The sequence below is a fragment of the Calypte anna genome, chromosome 8, assembly GCF_003957555.1.
Source record: "Calypte anna isolate BGI_N300 chromosome 8, bCalAnn1_v1.p, whole genome shotgun sequence".
NCBI lineage: Eukaryota > Metazoa > Chordata > Aves > Apodiformes > Trochilidae > Calypte > Calypte anna.
In genome coordinates this window covers 4,852,438-4,872,872 of record NC_044254.1, presented here as the reverse complement: position 1 = coordinate 4,872,872, position 20,435 = coordinate 4,852,438, and the positions used below count along the sequence as shown (strand labels likewise).

General features: G+C 42.3%; 1 protein-coding gene and 1 long non-coding RNA gene across 9 annotated transcripts in view; one reads left to right on the top strand and one right to left on the bottom strand.

The window, feature by feature from the left end:
* The window catches only part of RABGAP1L (RAB GTPase activating protein 1 like), a 239,136-nt gene extending 220,895 nt beyond the window's left edge, over nt 1–18,241 (top strand). For 5 of the 7 annotated variants that reach the window (XM_030454812.1, XM_030454811.1, XM_030454814.1 and 2 more), the window contains 7 exons: nt 1,083–1,175; nt 8,399–8,509; nt 10,725–10,829; nt 12,218–12,301; nt 12,664–12,735; nt 13,553–13,750; nt 14,071–18,241. In XM_030454812.1, coding sequence (XP_030310672.1) covers nt 1,083–1,175; nt 8,399–8,509; nt 10,725–10,829; nt 12,218–12,301; nt 12,664–12,735; nt 13,553–13,750; nt 14,071–14,226 — 819 coding nt within the window. In that variant the 3' untranslated portion in view covers nt 14,227–18,241. Of the gene's footprint in view, nt 1–1,082; nt 1,176–1,456; nt 3,875–5,195; nt 5,429–8,398; nt 8,510–10,724; nt 10,830–12,217; nt 12,302–12,663; nt 12,736–13,552; nt 13,751–14,070 lie in introns of those variants that run through there. The other 2 variants (XM_030454818.1, XM_030454813.1) reach the window with 2 other exon arrangements.
* Nucleotides 18,194–20,401, bottom strand: LOC115598637. Of its 2 annotated transcripts, XR_003987782.1 has the most exons (4): nt 20,341–20,401; nt 19,339–19,467; nt 18,631–18,884; nt 18,194–18,232 (listed from the first exon to the last, which is right to left on the bottom strand). It is a non-coding gene; the product is annotated as an uncharacterized LOC115598637 (long non-coding RNA). The 2 variants fall into 2 exon arrangements; XR_003987781.1 differs by lacking the exon at nt 18,194–18,232 and having other exon boundaries at nt 18,379–18,884.
* Between the last annotated feature and the right edge of the window lie 34 nt (nt 20,402–20,435).

Here is a 20,435-nt window from a genome sequence, read left to right as displayed (position 1 = left end):
GACAGAGCAGTTGCTTGGTCCCTTCCTGTACTGCAGAGGAAGGACATATTGGGCTGAAAACCAGCAAAGGGAAAATAACACCAGAAATATATTTAAATACGTACCTCTGCTTGGTGGCACCCTGATGCAAGGTGGCAGTGGCATGGCCTGACACCTGGAGTTAGTGAGACAGGGTGAATATAGGCAAGAGGAGCAGATACATAACTGGTCCAGGAAAAATGTGTTTACAGGTCACCCTGGCACATGGAATTGAGGGATCTCTCCAGGTGACCTGGCACTCAGCAGGACTGACCTCTTGTTTTACAGTGGGGACAATGCTACCAAAGGTCTCCAGGGAGAGATGGAATTGCTGTGTACCAAATTAAAAGATGAAAGTAAAGCAGAGCATTTCCATACTTGTGTTAATAAGCACAGGTGTTCTTTGTGTACCTTGTTTGTAATTGAAGCTGTGGTTTCCTAGAAATCAAGCTGCCTGAGCTTTCCATGAGATTGTTGACAGAATTTGGGTGTGATTTCTGTGTGGTTGCCTCACTGGTTCCCTCCTGTGGCTGGAAGGGAGCACTGCAGCATCTCCACCTCTGCCTAGGAGGGGTCTGAGGCCAGACTCCATGAGGGCATTGGTTACAAGCTATAATTTAAACATTAAGACTCTTTCAGCAGTAAAAATCATTGCTTGGATCTCCCCCAGGGAATTGTGCAGAACTTTGGCATGTGTGCTTCTTTCTTCTAATACCACTTTTTAACAGTTCTCTTGCTCAAGTATTGTTTTGGTGAATAGCAGCTATGAAATCATATTTCCCTCTTCCCTGTTCTCCCTCTCCTGTTGTTCACACTCTTGTTTCCCCTTAAATATTTGAATAATTAACAACAGTAGGAGCAGAATGGTTTCTGTCAATCTGAAATGCATTGGTAAGCCTTTGATGTGGCTTGCTGAGTAGGGAAGGGGGGGGCAATGGGGAATGACTGTTCAGCAGCAATTTCCAGCACTTCCTTGGCTTCCTGCTTGCAGGGAGAGCTTTCAAACAGCCTTTCCGGTGCTCCTCTAATCTTTAACCAGACGTTTTTCCAAATCTGTTCCACAGGTGCCAACCAAAAAGCTGAAGAAATATGAGAGAGAGTACCAAACAATGCGAGAGAGTCAGCTGCAGCAGGAAGATCCTATGGACAGATACAAGGTATGGGACATGCTCTGTGGGAACCTGGTTCATTGGTCAGATCTTGTGCCCCAGTTCTGACAGCTAAGCAGTGGTGCTTGTGCTGTTCTCAGCTCTCCAGGATGTGCCAGTGCAAGCTTTAGGGAACTTCAGTAGTAGGTGAAGCTCATCCCCTTTCTTGAACAAGCCCTTTGAACACTTGGACTTAGTGGTTGTTTTTTTTTCCCCCAGGAATATTTTGATCACAATTTGTGATCAAGACATCTGCAAGTAGCCACATATAATATTTTTCTTTTTTTCAGTTTATATGTTTGTAGGTAACTCTCCTGCTGTTGCACTTTTACGGGAGATCTTCATGAGACGCAGAAACAAAGGGTGATTCTCAGCCTCAGACAGAGAAAGGAGAAAATAAACATTATTCTAGCACAAGATGTGTGCAGTGGCATCCACAGAGACTTTTGGAAGATGAACTCTTCCTTGACTGATGCGATCCTTGTTACTCATCTCTCATGATACCAAGTGTTAGTAATTTTTTTGTTCATACAGTGCCTAGTACAGTGAGACCCAGAGCTCTCTTGGGAGTCCCAAGGTACCTCTGCAATAGACTTAACAGTGATAAACACCCTGCTTTAAAGCAGAAATAAAGGTTCAATTATTAAACTGAATTATTAAACTAATTACCAAAAAAGGGTAATTATTTAGTTTTGGATCAGCATTGCTTATCTTTCTAATGTATTTGCTTTTATTGTCACTGCTGCATTCTGTCACCATGGATTTTTGTATGATGGAGGCTTTGCCTCTTAGGCATATACTTCACTTAGTGTTCAGGATCCATTTATTGCTTATCCTGGTTTGAAAAATGCAGTTTTCTGTAGGTGAAGCTGCTAGAGATGAAGCATTCCTCTGCCCATTGCCCAGGAACTGACATTGCTTGCATATACCTGTATTGTTTTCCTGCTGTTCTTCATTGTACCTTAGTATGTTTAGTGATGTTGTAGTTGGTACAGAGTCTGGCAGGAGTGTGAAGTAGTAAATAATAATACAGGGTGCAACCAGTTTACATGGTTTGTTAATGTAAGGGAAGTTCACCAAGCTCAGAAAACCAGAATATGAAAATCTGTGGTGAAAGACTATGCTGTAATTCATGAATGTGACAAGATAGAGTTACAGGTACAAAGAAACTAAGACTGACTTTTGTTAAAAAAAATTTGCCTGTGAAAAAAAGATGTTTTGAGTGTAGTTCTTTTGATGTAGCTCTTTTGGTGTAGATTTTGTTGTTCCTGAGAACCTGGACTCCTGAAGGAGCCAAGAGCCAAGTGTGGCCTATGTAGAAAGTTACACAACTTGCTGCTGATTAACTTCTAAGTATTTTTGCAGTGCTTCACTCACAGTGCTGTGGGATTAAAATAATAGTTAGAAAACAAATAAGGCTTCTTTACAGCCCCATGGAGGCATATTAGCTGGTTAACCTTGGGCAATGGACGGTGAAGAACATTATTCCCAAGCTGCAAACGAGGCTGTAGGAAGTGCCTCTTTGGCTACCTTTTATGTGAGTCACTGTCACATTCAAGATCACAGCCTGGGGTTTTGGCTTGTGCTTTTGCAACTCACTGTTGTTGGTTTTGGGTTGTTTTTTTTCACTAAGCTGGGCAGTGTCTGGTGCTCTTAGAGATGCTGGGATTAGGGAGACTCCCTGTAGCAGCTTAGTTGCACATTAAGTTCAAAGTTTGGATTCATTCTTCAGCTGATGGGTGTCACAGAGGAATGCTTGTCAGTGTTCACTGTTCCTTCTCTCACTTGTTTGATTGTATTCATGTGTCAAGCCCAGGTTGGTAGGAATTGGTATTCCTACCAGTGTAGGAGTGTTACCACCAAGGGGTAGCAAGAAACTCAACCTGTATGGATCCTTAAATTATGGCTCTGTGTTTACAAAATGCATTTAATTTTGTTAGCAGCAGTGCCAGACTTTGCCCAGCCAGACTTGGTTTGGGGAAGGACTGAGTCAGTATCTCCTCTTGGCTCCCCCTGGCCTTGTACACCCTGTGTGTGCTGTGCCCTTTAGCCCTACATCTTTTTAATTTTTACAGTTTATCTTCCCAGAACAGAAGAAGTTTTTGGTTTACTGCCCAGGAAGGGGATGTGTCTTGGAGGGGATCGCTGGAGTGGAGATCCCTGCAGAATATTCCCCTCACAGGTCCAGAAGGAATGTGGCTTTCAGTCTGTTGGTTGTTTCTTGCTCTAGTCAGTAGTTTTTGTTGTTTGCAGTGTGTTACAGTTTTTATTGCTGCCAGAGATTTGTCAGGACCACAGAGGCACTGGCACTGCTGTGTTACAGTGATGCTTGAGTAGGACACCTCCCCATTACCTCTGCTGAGAGCAGACCCACAGAGAGACTCCAGGAGAGCTAAGGGGGGAGCAGCCACTGCCACCACCACCACCACCTCCTCCTCCAGGTCCATCCCACTGGGCTGTGAGTGGTGCAGAGGGACCTGTGGGAGCTGGCACAGCTCTGGTGTGTGGGGCTGACTGTCACCCAGGCCTCAGGGGACACTGGGGATGAAGTGGATCAGTGTGAGAGCACAGAGCACTTCTTCCTCTGCTCCCCAGCTCCTGGATGTGCTCCCAAGCACAGGGTATATGGGGCTGAGCACAGAGAGATGCTCTCTGCCTGCAGACAGCTGGGTACGTCCAGGCTTGATGCTCCTTCAATCCCACCAAATCTCCACAAACTCCAAAAAGGGGCTTTTTTTGTAACAACTGGCCTGCCATTAACCAGTCGTGTTTTCTTGACAGGTGAAATTCACGTCCTACAGTAAGCTCTGCTCCTGCTCAGCTTGTATTTTACATGCTGATTGTGATTTGATTTACCAAAAGAGCAGTATTAAAGAGTGCTATTATTTTTGGTGTTTGTTTCCTTCTGTATCTACAAGTATTATTTAGCAAAAGTGCATTTTTATGAACACCTTTTCTCTTTATTTTCCATTGCTTACAACAAATGGCCACTAACGTTTTTGTCAGATTTTTGAAAAGTTGCAGAACTGAATATATTCTAAATTGTTGTTTGTCAACAAATTTCATTACTTTTTGGTCATAAATTACAAATTGCCTATAGAAAACAGGAATAAAAATAAGTAGCATCTACAGAAAAAACCAGTGATATAGTTCAGATTGATATTTTTTAATATATTATAAGGGGGGGGTTGTGTTTGGGAACATCTGTAAGAGGGTTTTGGATGACTTGGTGAGAAATTGCCAGTGTTGAGTTTATGACTTCTTCATTTAGAATAAAGAGGATTTAACTATGAAAAGAAGGGCTGGAGTTTTGCAAGCAAACTCTGCTTGTGGCCACAGTTCCATTCTGAGGGGAGAAATGCCTTTTTCTCTGTGGACTTTGTTGTGCAACAGATAAGTTGCCTCTCTGTGTAACTGGGAAATGAGAGCCTTTTGTGTGTCTGAAATGGAAGCAAAAACTAATACACTGGTCATTATTATCTAGAATCATGGTAACTGAATGGTACCTACCATGAGGAAAAACAAAACTAAATGGTGATCGTTGTTTGTGGGTATTTTTTTTTAAAGAGTGTGGCTTGGGAATGCTTCTTCAGAGTCAACAAACAGAAACCACAAACCACCTCACGGAGCCTCCGTGTTGCTTTCCAAGAGAGGTTTTCCTGGAGAGTTTGCTGTAAAACCCTTTGGAGTTTCTATGTGGAGGTTTACAGTGTTTTTCTTCAGTGCCTTTCACCCATGAGGAGCCCTTTTGAATGGGCTGACCGAGCCTTTGGTTCCCTCACATCCCAAAAAGTGTATTTTAATCAGTGTTTTCTTTCCACCACTGAGGATCTGCTAATGCCCAAAGATCTGGGAGTTGGGTGTTTGCTCATTGGAAAATGTGACACTGAATTTGGTTAACAAGGTCTGTGACTGGTTACACCCTGCTTGAGTAGCAGCAGGCAGCGGATGCATCAGTGGCACTAATCCTGTCGGGAATTGCTCCTTGGTGCTGGAAGGGAGTAGAGTGTGGAGTTCAGCCTTTCAGTCCTCCTGAGCTGAGGCTTGCCAACTACTTTGAAATTTACCATTTTTCTGCCCAGTATGTGATGGAAGCTGGAGTGTATCCTCTTTAAAGCTTAGAACCAAAAACCCACTGAAGAATCAGCACTTTTTTTTTTTTTTTTTTGTCTTTGTTGGTATTAAAAAGTATTTTATGTCCTGTTTTCACTGTCTTTACACCAATGGTTGAAAGCAGTAATTGGTCTGTGACTTTGCAGGAGGTAAGTTTACTTGTGTTTGTATGTATCAGTGGTGTTTGTCCCTTTTGGAAATGCAGTATCCTCCTTTTTAAAAGCTAACCAGAGTTCACCAGCTGCATTTTGTAACAAAAAGGGGGAATTTGGGAAAGAAGATTCTTATTTAACTGAGGCTAAGCAATGCTAAAGAGAAGGAAATCATTGTCATAGTAAATTGTTAGTGTGGTGTAGAGAAAAGGCAGGACACTGTGTGTTTACAGCAAGGACAGCAGGTCTGACAAGTTGGCTTATGCCCGGTTACAAAATGCTCTCTGTGATGCGAGTCCTGCTGTCAGGAACCAGCTCCATCTGTTTGAGCTTTGTGCCATTGCAAATGGTGTTTTATAAAACCCCAGAAACGTTTCAGAGCCATTGGAAATAGTTTCCTCCATAGGAAGAGTGCTGCTGGTCGTTTTTGTCATTACTGTGTAATGTTAGGATTTATTTAGACTTAAGCAGACTGAGTTTCCTCCCGAGGAAGGAGGCACTTTTTAACTGCTAGAGCTGGGGGGAGGAGCTGGAAAAGCTGAAAAAAACCCCATCTAATCGTGCACACTGCCCTGTGTGGAGGGAGAATAAAGGTGACACTATAGGAGATTTTCAGCTGGAAATTAAAAGTATGGTGAAGGAGATAAAAACATCTCTTAGCTGTTGACTGGATGCCCAAGGTAAGAGATCTTTAACTTACTAAAAACATGCCATGTTTATCCTAGTTCAAGAGGAGGATAGTGCATTTCCAACCACTTAGCTTGCTCACCCACTTGTCTGTGAATGCAAAGCAGGAACTTTCAACTTCACACCGTGCGGCTTTGCTTTGCGGACACTGAAGCTTTTGGCAAAAGCATAGCAAAAACATGAAAGCAGCAACATTCCTTCAGGGATAGCTTGTGGAAGTCTTAAGGATTTATTGATTTCTCTCTCTTAAGCAACATCTCTCTGAAAAGGTACTGGTGCTGCAGTACATGGCAGCAATACAGCAGCCCCGGTTCGGTCCCAGTTTTTAGGTGAATTCAAGTAATTTTTTGACAGGTGTTCACTGGCAGAGCTGTGTCTGTAATAGTCTAAGACAGTCTGAGCAAAATATAGAAATAAGGACATACTGAAACATTTTTTAGCTATTATTAAAACCTCCCATTTTGTTTTATACTTTAAAGCATATATTATCCTCACAGAAGAATTTTACTTTTAAACCTTGTCCCAAATAGAATGTAGTGCAATTAAAATTAACTAAATCCCCAACATTATCTGTCTCTCAGTAGTGTTTTTCCACTGTGTTAAAACAAAAGTGTTTTTACGTAGTTTCTGTAACAAAACAAGTTATTTAAAGTACATTATTTTGGAAAGGAAACAAACTTACTTTCCTGTACAGGGCAGTGTATAATCTCTTGCACAACAGGGCCACATCAAGAGTATTTGCAGAGGTTCTGCTTCCTGCCACAGAGGAAGCTCCCACACAGTGAGACCTTTTTTAGCATCCTCTTAGAACTGTAGTTGTTGTTTTTTAAGACAAGAATGCAAATGTTCTTGTAACAGAAGTGAAAATTGCAGTTTCATGGTGGTAAGGTTGGAAAGAAAAAAAATATCTGAGTGTAGCTGGTGAGCAGAAGGAAGAGGTGAGTAACATAGTTATGCAAAGAAATCACATTTTCCAGGAAGCCATTCACTAAACAACTGTAGGAAATTTTTTTCTGTCTTCAGTGCTGATGTATCTTCTGTTTTACTGTTTGTTTTGGGGTATTTTTTTTTGAGAACATTACTTAGCTTTCAAGTGGGCACAGGTCCTTTTTGAAATGTCAGCATGCACGTTGTTGTTCCTTCACCTATGAGTTTCCATAAGAACTTGGTATTTTTTCATGAGTTTCCAAAGGGCACAGATTCCCTTTCCAGTCTCTTTTGGGGTGAGAGATTCATGGTCATTGTGTGACTGAAGGCCAGCACATTTTTTTTCCTCTTAAAATCCATTTGAGGTTTTTAGGCATCTCCAGCTCTCCCACCTGGCTGTGTTCTGAAGATGAACATCAGTGTTTGACGTGGCCTCCTGGAAGTCCCCTGCCCCACAGGCTTCTTCTGAATATGTTTCTGTTTCTCAGTCCTAGGAGAACAGTCACTGAAATTGATTTTTAAACAAAAAAAAAACCACCACACAAGATGAATTACTACTGATCATTCTTCTCCAGTGTGCCTACTTACTAGAATTAGTGCTCTATGTAGTCGGGTCTGCCTGCACAGAGTGGATAGGGAAGGAGCAGGCTCTGCATTTTTTTCTTGCTGTGCACTGCCTACTGATCAGGTCCTGGGCCTGTGCCTGAGTCTCTGCTCCATCTGGCACTTTTTTTTTTGGCAGGTATCCTATAAAACCTGCACTGTTGTCACAGACCCAAGGGGCAGAGAAAGTGCACACAGAAGGAAATGCTGTGTATGTGAGCTGTGGGGGGTTCTTGCTAAATGCTGCTCTTTACTGGGCTTGCAGAAGATGAGAAGTTGGCACTGAAGGATCAACAAATTGGGCTATTTTAATGGATTTTCACAGGCAAAAATTTGCAAAACAGAGCAGGACAGCTTTCTACATTCAACTGGAAACATTATTATGAGTATATCTCTTCACTGGTCCCTGTTTTCTGTCGCTGGGTGGGATCTTGTCTGCCTGATTTCTTTTGATGATGAGCAAACAGAAACCAAGTGCCTTTGTGGAGAGGACTGTGTTTAATTTTAACAGAAAAACCCTGCAATCAGTGTGTCACTTCTGTGACACAACCACAACCATCAGGATGTAAGTGGAGTCGCTGCATTTGCACTGCTGGCTTAATTCACTCTTGTTTCCCAGAGCAGCAGTCCTGTCTTAATGTGCACTCTTGCCTTCTTAGTGTTTTACACACACACTATACTCACTTATTGCTCTTTAATATTGATGAGGATTAACTTCCTTTTTTTCTGGTTGTTCTTTTCTTTCTGCAGAGGGAGAACCGCAGGCTGCACGAAGCAAGCATGAGGCTGGAGCAGGAGAATGATGACCTTGCCCATGAGCTTGTAACAAGCAAAATTGCCTTAAGGAATGACCTTGACCAGGTAATTCTAACAGAGATGGAATGTTAGAATCCAGGGCAGCACCAGCTCCAGGAGTCCAGTTGTGCTGTCAAATGAAAGCATGAACACATCATTCAAGGCAGTGTTGTTTGTGTCTTTGTTTGCCTGAAAGTCTCATTTCTAGTGGCAGCTAAAAGTCAGATTTCCACGTGGACACAACTGTAGGCACTCCCAGCAGTGCCTTGCAAGCACTGCCTGCACCTTCTCTGCTGTGGATTGTTTTAGAAAATGTAAGCCATAACTTTAAGGAAAACAAACATTTCCTTGACAACAGTATCAGATACTCCTCAAAAGACTGATTTCAAGGGGAATGTCTTTGCAGGATATCTGCCACCTCACATGGATCTGTCTTTTGCAGTAGTTTTACTACAGCTAACAAACTCCAGAGATAATGAGGTGGCATGACACCAAAACTTGAAAGGGCTTTTGGGTATCTTTTGGAAACTGTTTTTGTTTCTTTTGAAGACTGGAATGTGGACAGCAGCAGCATTCCAAGTCCTTTATCTCAGAGGTGTCTGGTAGAGAAGAACCCAGTTCTGGGCCCCTCAGTTTAGGAAGGATATCGAGGTCCTGGAGCGGGTCCAAAAGAGGGCAACCAGGCTGGTGAAGGGACTCGAGCACAGACCCTATGAGGAGAGGCTGAGGGAGCTGGGGGTGTTCAGCCTGGAGAAGAGGAGGCTCAGGGGAGACCTCATCACTCTCTACAACTCCCTGAAAGGAGGTTGAAGCCAGGGGGGGGGTTGGGCTCTTTTGCCAGATGACTTTCAACAAGACAAGAGGGCAGGGTCTCAAGTTGTGCCAGGGGAGGTTTAGGTTGGATATTAGAAAGAATTTCTTTCTGGAGAGAGTGATCAGCCATTGGAATGGGCTGCCCAGGGAAGTAGTGGATTCTCCGTGTCTGGAGATATTTCAAAAGAGACTGGATGTGGCACTCAGTGCCATGGTCTAGCAACCGCAACGGTGGTTCAAGGGTTGGACTTGATGATCTCTGAGGTCCCTTCCAACCCAGCCAGTTCTATGATTCTATGATTCTAACTACACATCCAACTACATATTCAGAGTATTGATAAATTCCTTAACAGCTAATATTAAGGTCCTGAGTACAGAAGGGCCATACTCTGCCACATCTGGCTTTCCCAGGAATAACATAAGCAACTTTACATCTGCTGCTGCCCATGCTTGTTTTTTTTCAAGGATCATGACACAGCTGCCCAGCACTTACCTTTGCCAGCCCCATTCATTGCTCCCTGCATTTTAGCAGCCTTTCTGTAGAAAGACTCCATGAAATTTTCCCACACCCCCCTCAGTTCACCAAAAGCAAAGCTTTGTGCTGCTGCACTCACCTGCAAGGACAAGTGATACCCTACATCTGGAGAACCTGCAAGGAACACATCAAAGGGGGAAAGATTTCTTCAAAACAGATCTTAAGCAGGTCTCTCATCAAAAATATCTGTCATTCCTGGTGGTTTTTTTGTTCTAAAATGTTAATCTTAGATGTTTTCTGTACTTTCACTGCTTGTTTTTCTTTCTTCCATACTGCCAAAGACACAATAAGACTTGCAGGAATCCTCAGGCTGTCTCTTCAGTTGTGGCCCTGCTGGAGCTGCCTCTGCTACCCACATTTGCCATTAACACCCTCATTAATAACTGACACTGTGGCAGATAAACAAGCTGATACCTCCAGTAGTGGTAGAAAACCAAACTGCAACTCAGAGATAAGTTCTGTACTGTTAGTTGTTGTTTTCAGTGGCATTTCCTCTCATATTTTCAGAAAATCAGTAACTTTTGGCCACAACCTTTGCCTGTTCTAGCACCTTGTTGCTGAACAGAAGTAGTGGTGTGATGCAGTGTGTATCCTGTAGCTGAGGTCAGTATAATATACCCAGACACTGAGAAATCTGTTTCCCTCCTGGTGATGCAGATTGTGCTCACAAAACTATTCCCAGGATGTTTCACCTTAAGCTCAGCCCTTCCAAGAAAGGTCCTTTTGCTCAGTTGTTGAAACACAACAAAATAACTTTAGAAAACAGCTACTTGAAAAGAGAACTTCATATGAAAAAGAGGTTAGGTGACCCACCAGAGGGCAGGAAAAGGCAATGTTAGAACCTGGACCTGCAATATTTCTTGAGGTGTGTATACCAATACATTTATATTGGCACAGATAACACCTTATTTACACCAGTGTTTCTAATTCTAGGCTGAAGACAAAGCAGATGTTTTGAACAAGGAACTTCTTCTGACCAAGCAGAAGCTTGTGGAGACTGAGGAAGAGAAGAGGAAGCAGGAAGAGGAAACAGCTCAGGTAAAGGATTCTCCAGCTTTGCCCATTTAGCAAGCGAATGCAAGCCAAAGGACATAAAGAAAAACATCTCTTGGTTGCAATTACAGAAAGGATTTTCTCTTCAAAATGCAGTCACAATTAAATATGTACAGTGCCAGGGTAATTTTTTTTCTAAAGTATGTTTTTCAGTGCTTTTCTTTACTTGAGCTCTGAATGTTCAGTTTCCCATACTGTTACCATTTTAAGTCTGCTCCAGAAATGCAGACAAAATGTATTATCTTTAGGAAGGAGAAATTGTTACTTATTACAGGTTTGTACAAAGCTGGGTTCTTGGAGCCTTTCTACAAATCAAGCAAACCAAATGAGATTTTACATGACAAAACTATGAAGTTAATGAGCTCCCAAATCCATCCTCCTTACAGTAATTGGTTGGCAATTTACATATAGTTACAATATGGTTTCATCACTATTTCTACTATCACACATGCTCAGGGGAAGGGGTCTGCACCTAGGAAGGGGTCTTTTTGACCTGGGGGTATGATTTTTTGTATTATGATGTAAGTTCACCTAAAGGACACAATATCACAAGGTCTAAAGCTCCAGCCTCCCAAGACTGGTTTAGCAGCCTATTTCCTTCATTTGGGTTTATCACCTCCTGTGTCCCTTAGGTCCAATTATCCATAATAGTCTTCTCTGCCAAGTTGGTGACTTTCATGAGAAATGCTTAAAACCTCTTGCTTAACTTGCCTTCTTCAAGCCCTAATTTTGTTCCTGCTCACTGCAGGCTGTAGTACTAATTGGGTGTCCTTCTGGCTACAGTCTTAACTTGTATACATGGATATGAGTACATCTTGCACAAAATGATCCCAGTGTTCCAAAGGCAGTGGGGGCATTTCTCCTAGTGGAAGAGCACTCAAAATGTGGTTCTGAACTGTGGAGGAATGAGTTAGCAGCATTTCAAAGCAGCCATACAAACCAAAAGAGATTTTTTTTTTTCTTAGTGATGCTGCTGAGAGATCTTGTTCCATCTCCAAACACAGACAAATGATCTGTCTGCCCAGTCCTGCTGTGATAGCATGCAGAAAAACCAAATCAGTAAAATCCACTTAATAGTAATGTTCTTATTTTTTGCTCTCTGGACCATGCTGTACCAGCATTTAACACAGAGAAAGAGAATCACCCTCCAGGGGAATACAGCAGGGATACACAGCATAGATTTGGTTATAATGGAATTTAATAACTACTTGTATATTAAGTAAATCAGACTCCTGTCTGAAAGGGAATTTGGGAAGGAGAAGCTGTAGAACTGTTATAAATGCAGCAAGACTTTGAGACAACAATCTGATGGTTCATTTTGAGACCTCATTTTGTTTTGGTGTTCTGTGTTACATCTCTCCTTCAATCCATAGCTGAAGGAAGTCTTCAGGAAGCAGCTGGAGAAGGCAGAATCTGAGATTAAGAAAACCACAGCCATTATTGCTGAGTATAAACAGGTACTGTTCTAGACACACTTTCTCATATTTATTTGTCAACTTCTTTCAGCCTGCTCTGAGAGCTAAATTTTCAGAGCTGCAGATCTCGGGCTTTAAATAAGACACATTTCTGAGAGCAAGCACTGTGACTTGTCATAAATCTTTTTGTGGTTTTCCTAATTTAGGGAATCAGGAATAACCTGTCTTTAAGCTAATTTCAGTACTGCAGCATGAGAGCTTCTTTGCTTTGAGGAGGAATGCATACACCTGAGTGAAGCAGAATAGAAGAAATGTTTCCCCACACAAAAATCATTGTTAAAAAGCACAGATTATATTTTTTTGTATTGTAAAATTTAGCTAAGAAACTGCTTTCTCTGCCCTAGATTTGTTCCCAGCTGAGTACCAGGCTGGAAAAACAACAAGCAGCCAGTAAGGATGAACTGGAAGTTGTGAAGGTGAGAATGATGCTTCCACATGTGGATGTTTCCAATGCAAGTATTGCAGAATGCCAGGGATACAGAACAAAGTGGGAGCTGAAGGTTCATGTCATGATGTCCACCTGGCAGCACCTAGAGCCCCACGTGCATGTCACTACTGATGAGGTGGAATTGTTTTCCCTCTGCTGTAGTTCCTAGTTGTTTCTTTAGCTGAACCTGATTTGTTGCCTTTTGGTGAATTTTTAATGGAACTGATAAAAAATAATTTTAGGGTTGAATTACTACTGTTCAGCTGTAATTGCTGCCTTAGTGCTGAGTGTCAGGCATCATTAGCAGCAAGGACAATCCCCTACAATCCTGAACAGACCCCCATGGAACAGTGTTGGCCCATGCAGTGAGCACAGGCTGCTGGCTTGCTTCTGGAAATATGGAAAATCTGCCTTTAAAGGCATTATTTGAAATAAGAAAATCTGCATTAATTTGGTCAGGTGATTTTATGGAAGACAAAAAGTCCCTTGTATGTAGTGACTCTTCTGAATTTTGCTGCTTTAAATACTGCAAAATATTGTAGAGCTTTGGTAGTTAGAGGACTGGAGTACTCCTGATCTAGGAGCAAAGTCTCTGTGCTTAGACAGAACCTGCCAAATAGATTTCAGGAATTCTTAAACCAGTTAATGTACCCTGGAAATGGTTCATGAACTTCCCAAACTCTTGTCAAGGATGAAAACAGCAGCACTAGTTCAATGATTACTGACAAAAAGGCATCTAAAATGGCTCTTTCAAGAAGCACAGCTCCTGTAACTTGGATTAAAAATGAGCTTTCTGGGTATTTCAGGGTAAAGTGATGGCCTGCAAACACTGCAGTGAGATTTTCAGTAAGGAGGGGGCACTGAAGCTGCCTGCTGTAAGCACAGAGAATAAAGGAGTAGAAACTGATGATGAGAAGGATGCACTGAAGAAGCAGCTGAGAGAGATGGAGCTGGAACTTGCACAGACCAAACTGCAACTTGTGGAAGCCAAGTGCAAAATTCAGGTACGTGGAATCCAAGTGCAGCAGGGCAGGCACCTTATCCTTGTGAAGTAATTGTCAAGCAGGCACAAAGTTCTTCCAGAAGGGAGCATGAGAGCATCTACCTGTCCTGCTTCCTATCTGTGAACTTCAAGAATGATTTTGTTGTAGAAAAAAAGAAAATAGCAGAAATATCTTCTGCTGTTTCCACAGTTTCCATCTGTCTTCTCTCCGCAGCGTCTGGGAGGTGACAAGAGCTGTGGATTGCAGGGACTAAGTTTTGAAGATTCTTTTTTGTTAATTAATTGGGTTTTTGATCACTTCTGACTATTCTGCTTTCTTAGGAGCTGGAACACCAGAGAGGAGCCCTTATGAATGAAATCCAAGCTGCCAAAAACTCTTGGTTTAGCAAAACCCTGAACTCTATCAAAACGGCCGCGGGCACCCAGGCGCCGCAGCAGCCTCAGCCACCCCTGCCTCCCAAAGAGGGGAGCACATAGTTCCAGCCCAACCCGAGTCCAGAGCACAAAGAACACCACAACTGAACCCCTGGAGGATGCTTCCAGTGGTGTCTCCCCTTGGGAAAAGGACAAAAGGCAGGAGTGCAGGCATGAAGTGAAATTCTTCAGTGTTTTTCATTCATTCCGATGTGACCCTTTTCAAAGAGGGAGGGGGGAAAAGTAATTCCTGTTTTCTGTTGAATTCTTACTTCTCAAACTGCCTTGCTGAAAGCCACGTTCTGATACCTTCATACTTTTACACTTTATTTTATACGACTAGTTGTTAAATAAATCTAGGTCTTTAATACATGACTAATTGAAAATTATTTTTATCTCGCATAGAAGGTTTTTTTCTTCTTCTGGACGAAGAGAAAAAAATGGAAAAATGTAAAGTACTGAAGCATAATCTCTTCATAGAAAGCACAGTGTAATAATTACTCATGGAGGGGGTGTCTAAGATAACTTATGCCCTGGGAGCATCTCAGAAGTTTATCTCAGTGACTGCCTCCTGCAGAGAAGCACTTTTTGTAAAGCTTAGGCCATAGCAAACATAGTTCTGTGCTCTCTTGGCACAACTGTTTAGGAGCTTCCCTGATCATTTCTTAGTCTGGATTGTTTTGCCTTCAGAAATGCAAGTGGTGCAGTTCTTTGTAGCACTGTTGTTTAAAGGCTATTCACAGCTTAACTGGAATTTAACATAATTACCTAGTTCCCTTTTTTCTTTTTATTTATACTAAGAATTCCAAGAAATTATTCCTTCCACTTGGCATAAAGGGAAAAACTGTTTTAAATTTCTTTGATGTATTTGCTGAGAAGCTGAGTGAAGACCTTGGGTAATTTTGACCTTTTGTAAATCCTGTGCAATAAAGTGTAGGTTTTCTGAATAAAAATAATGAAAACCTTCCCCTGGATCTATATTAAAATTTGGAAATTCACCCAGAAATGAGGCATGAAATGAATAACCCGAAAGGCTTGTGCTGCTCTGATGAATAAAACATCACTGCATCTGTTTGTTAAAACTGTTTGGTTAGAAAATGCTATGTTGGTATTAATTATTTTTATAAAAAACAAACACTTTCAAGTGGAATACAAAACCTTGACTGTCCTGTGGGGTAGACTTCTCTGATGATTCCCAAATCTGTCTGGTTGTTTTGTATCTCTTTAAAGTAAGAAAATTCAAAAGCATTTGTTTTGATTGAACATAAAGTGTTTATGGAAATACTTATTTCATGGAGAATTAAAGTATTGCTTGAACTGATGGAATATTTTTTTAATTATACCTATCATGTCTAAAGGTGGTCTTGCAGGTAAATATTGCTGGACTAAAGGTTGTGTGTTGTTCCATTTACAAAATTGTTCCAGGAACATTTAGTTGTGTTTTGAACTTTTTTTTTTAATTCTAAGGAATGCCATATCTGTCAGTTTTGTATAATAAAATTTAATGATACCCATCTTGTGCTTTGTTGTCAGCATAATTGTGAATTATTTTAAACAGGGTAATACAAATGTAATGTTACCATTAGGAATGGTGCCAAAGGAATGACTCTGAAAGACAGTCAGCTTTCTGAAGCAGAGATCAAAATATAATCATTATCCTAAACAACTTTTTTCCTGTGAAAAAATTCTCTCAGAAGAGCAAGGAGTTTAAAGTTATTAATATTTTGAACTGTCTCTGCAAGGAAGGGATTATCTGGAAATTTTAATAGATTAAAAAGGGGAGAAAAAGCAGAAGGAATTTGTTTTGCAAATATTAGCAAAGATTTTTTTTTTCCCTGGTGACTTTCTTGCTAATACCATGGGATATATTCTCTGGGCTGTCTGAGGTTACCATTAGTCATTCACTGACCACTTTACACTCAGACCAAACTGCATCCTCCATTTGCACCAACATTTCAGAATGCATCTGATTGTTACATCTGAGAGCTCTGTGCCACTGAGTGACACTGACTGTTTGACAAGCATCCCAATTTCTCATTTCTGTGATAGGAATGATTTTTTCTTTAAAGGTTAAGACTGTGATTCCCTGAGCAGCTGAGTTAACCTGACTGCTCCCTGCTGCTCGAAAGATCTCACCCCTTCAGCTTCCTCTTTGCAGTCGTGTCCTTGTTGTGGAGTTTAACTGGATGTGAGTAAAAATAAAATAAAAATCCATGGGTGGGTTTTCCTGCCACCTCCCTGATCAGCCTTTTGCCAAATTCCTGTTAATGTCATCTCAAAGGGTCCAGTGAATGCAAGTGGATCCTGGGGTGGGACTTCCCTGATTAATGAGCTCACCACATGTCATGGAGCTGCTGTCTCGGTGTAGAGGCTCGCTGACTTTGGAAGTTGAGTTTCTGGGATGGGGACTGACTTTCTGTGTTTTCTGCCTGGTAGGTGTGGTGATTTCAAAGCCCTGTAGGATGGGAGCTGCCTCACATCAGCAAAACAAAAAGTAATTCAGAAGGCAACGGCTGCGTTATCACTCGTGGGAATGACACAAAGGCAGGAAACCATTCCAACCTTCCATCTGTAGAGCCAAGGTAGCATTTGTAGCAGAGGAATTTAGAAGAGTAGTATTTATGTGGAAACTGCATCTTCTCAACCATGAACGAGTAAGAAAATAATTTTTTTTAATTAAATTATTATCTTGATGAATAAGCAGAGTGATATTGAGAAACCAGGGAAGGAGCAAGGCTGCAGGATTAAAGCTGGCAAGCTAAAATTCTGCCTGCTAACTTGTCCATGCCAGTGGGAAACTGAGCTTCCTGTGAGAAGGAAAATCTAGGGTTTAATTGTTCCTTTCAGCAGTAGGTGACAGAGCTATGTGCACTCAAACTGATCTGTCAGGGGTAGCTGGTTCATTGTGCAGCTTTTCAACAGGAAACCTCATCAAAGCTGATAAACACAACTCTGTCCTGCCCAGTAATTAGTTTATTCTCTAATTTGCTACAGCTAAGTTACATTGCTTGCATAGTTAAGCAACTTTGTTTTCCTTTTTAGACATTTTAAAAGATTTCTCTTGGTTGGCCCTTGAAATTCCCATTCAGATTGATGCTTTTATCCGTGCCATTGTGTTAAAAACAGCTTAAAAAATGAAAAACAGCCATTTATAAGGAGAGGGAGTTGTAAGGAAAGTCAAGAACAGGAAGACTTCAGCCCCTTGACAAATTAGAAAGGGTCCCATTCACTTCAGAGTCGTGGTGTCACTGATTGAATGTGGCAAATGAGGAGTAAGTGACAATCTGAATTTGCTGGCACTGAAGTTACCAATACTTGGAAGGTTCCTAAGCAGTGCTTTCTCCAGAGGAGAGAGGTAGGGCTGTTCCCCTCCTTCTGTTAAGTAGTTGCAGTGAAATCCATGAAACTACACATGTGTGTGGGAGAACTATACCTCTTTGATTTACTGTTAGACTCAGGGATAATTGGTATACTTATAAATACCTTCGGTGTTCAAACAGAAACACTCTTACCTTACAATGCTGGTTTTCTCCCAAACAGTGTAGAAAAAAACCTCAGTTCTTGTTATGTGAAGATAAAGCCTGAGATGTTCTCACAGAGATGCTGAGGGACTGTTCTGGCTGGCAGGATGACACAAAAAGCCACCTATTCCCAGGGCTGTGGGTACACACAGCACCTTCTTAACAACACAGTGGGGTGACCTTAGTTATTTTCCTGTCCATTATGCTCGCATCCCACTGGGAACTGTCCCATTACCTCCTTCCAAGTGGGGGAGACAAAATGAACACTGATGTTTGGACCTCTCACATTAGGTTAGGTAGATATCACAGCAGCCTTGAAAACAGAGCTAATCCATAGAGGGGGTTGGGGAAATGGAAAGAATTTCCAGCTGGAGAAATAACACTCATCACTGATCAAGATGTTGTCTTTCCCAAGCCCAAAGTCTACGTAATTAATTTCAGGATTGTGACTTAACACATACAGGTTAATCCTCCAGGAGTACCAGGACTCTCCATTTCTTCTGGATTCCAACTACTTTGCTACTGAATGTATTTCGTGCTATTTTTACCTGAAAAATAATAATTAAAAAAAAAATATGGGTAGAGAATTAGGACATTCCTTCCTCTTATTTTCTTATTTGGTGGGACTTGCTTTTATTTAACCTGTAAAGGAATATATATGTATCTTTGGAATATTATATCTTATACATAGAATAATATATAGGAAACTGAATCACAAGGGGATAAATACAGCTCAAGGGGTTTGTATCATAACTTTAATTTGTGCTTTGATACCACCAGAATCCTGGGCTGTACTCATTTCCTCTCTGTTTCTCTTATTTTCACATTTTATATAATACATGGATGTTACAACCACTGCAAACTAGAGCAGATGTTCTCAGATTTTCCCAGATCTCAATTCCCTCCTTCCAGTGATCCCTGGGCTTGCACAAGGTTCTGACATTACCTTCAAAAGCTGTGCCAGGAGCTCTCCAGAGCTTTGGGAACTTTGCTTTTCCCATGGAAGAAGATTCTATGGCTTCCATGAGCTGGGAAAAGATGGTGCAGGAATGCAGGAAGGGTCTAACCAGGAATCAGAGTCTGCCATTCAGGGGGATTCACTTCAGCATATGGAAAGCAGAGAGCAGCTTCAAAATTCCAACTGTATTAGAAGGAAGTTTTCCAGGTTTGGAGTTGTCATCTGGGTGTGTCTCACAAATCCTAAAGAGTCAGGAAAAAAAGAACATCCTCACAGTTTCAGACTTTGAACTGAGAACAACTCAGTGCTGCCAGTTCTTGTGTAACCAGTCTACGCATTATATAAAATCTGATATGGAAATCTAAGTGTAATGCTTGTTCTTAAAAGTGCAATTCAGTGTACATGGTCACAACAAACGTTTACTCTTTTAATTGTTAAAGAATTGTTTGGATCAGTACCTTGTTATCATTGTGTGAACGATGCCTCGTAAAATAAATGGAAATGCAACCAAAATGGCAATAAGGTCCTTGTTTTTCTCAGCCATTTATTTAAGACACAGCTTAAATCTGCAGTAACCTGTCAGGTTTTTTGATACAGTTCACTCCAGCTGGTTATTTTTTTATTTTCAAGCAGCACTAGGACACAGCAAATGGGCAAGATAATGCCCATAATAATAATAATAAAGGTAATGTTCACCTTCACAAAGGGCAGCCTGGTTTGCACATGTCTGACAGACAGACAAGGTGCTGGAGAGCTGATGGATCACCTTGCTCCCTGCTCCACGTGCTGGTGTGAGGTTTCCAGCATGGAGCAAATGGGCTTCCCCTAAGGGGGACAATGGTGGCAAAATATGGAGTAAAAAGGGGGATTCTCGGCTGGGAATTGGCAGGGCTCATCAAGAGAGGTTTGAAGGAGGAAATGGGTAAAACCAGGCCTAGGGGTGAAACTGATAGAATCATAGAATTGGGTGGGTTGGAAGGGACCTCAGAGATCATCGAGTCCAACCCTTGATCCACTCCTGCTGCAGTTCCCAGCCCATGGCACTGAGTGCCACATCCAGGCTCTTTTGAAATATCTCCAGACACGGAGAATCCACTACTTCCCTGGGCAGCCCATTCCAATGCCTGATCACCCTCTCAGTAAAGAAATTCTTTCTAATCTCCAACCTAAACCTCCCCTGGCACAACTTGAGACCCTGCCCTCTTGTCTTGCTGAGAGTTGCCTGGGAAAAGAGCCCAACCCCCCCCTGGCTCCAACCTCCTTTCAGGGAGTTGTAGAGAGTGATGAGGTCTCCCCTGAGCCTCCTCTTCTCCAGCCTCAACACCCCCAGCTCCCTCAGCCTCTCCTCATAGGGTCTGTGCTCGAGTCCCTTCACCAGCCTGGTTGCCCTCCTTTGGACCTGTTCCAGCACCTCAATCTCCTTCCTGAGCTGAGGGGCCCAGAACTGGACACAGGACTCAAGCTGTGGCCTCACCAGTGCTGAGTACAGGGGCAGAATCACTTCCCTGGACCTGCTGGCCACGCTGTTCCTGATCCAGGCCAGGATGCCATTGGCCTTCTTGGCCAGACCCAACCCGAACCCCAGATCCAACCCCAACCCAATTCCAGACCTGAACCCCCGACCCAGACCCAGAACCAATTCCAGACCCGACCCCAATCCTATCCCCATCCCCATCCCCATCCCGGTCCGTCCGTCACCATAGCAACGGGGGCGGGTGCAGTGGGCGGGGCCTCCCGGGCTGTTCCGGGGCGGAGGGGGGGAGAGGGAAGGCTCTCACGCGGTGCCGGTGGCG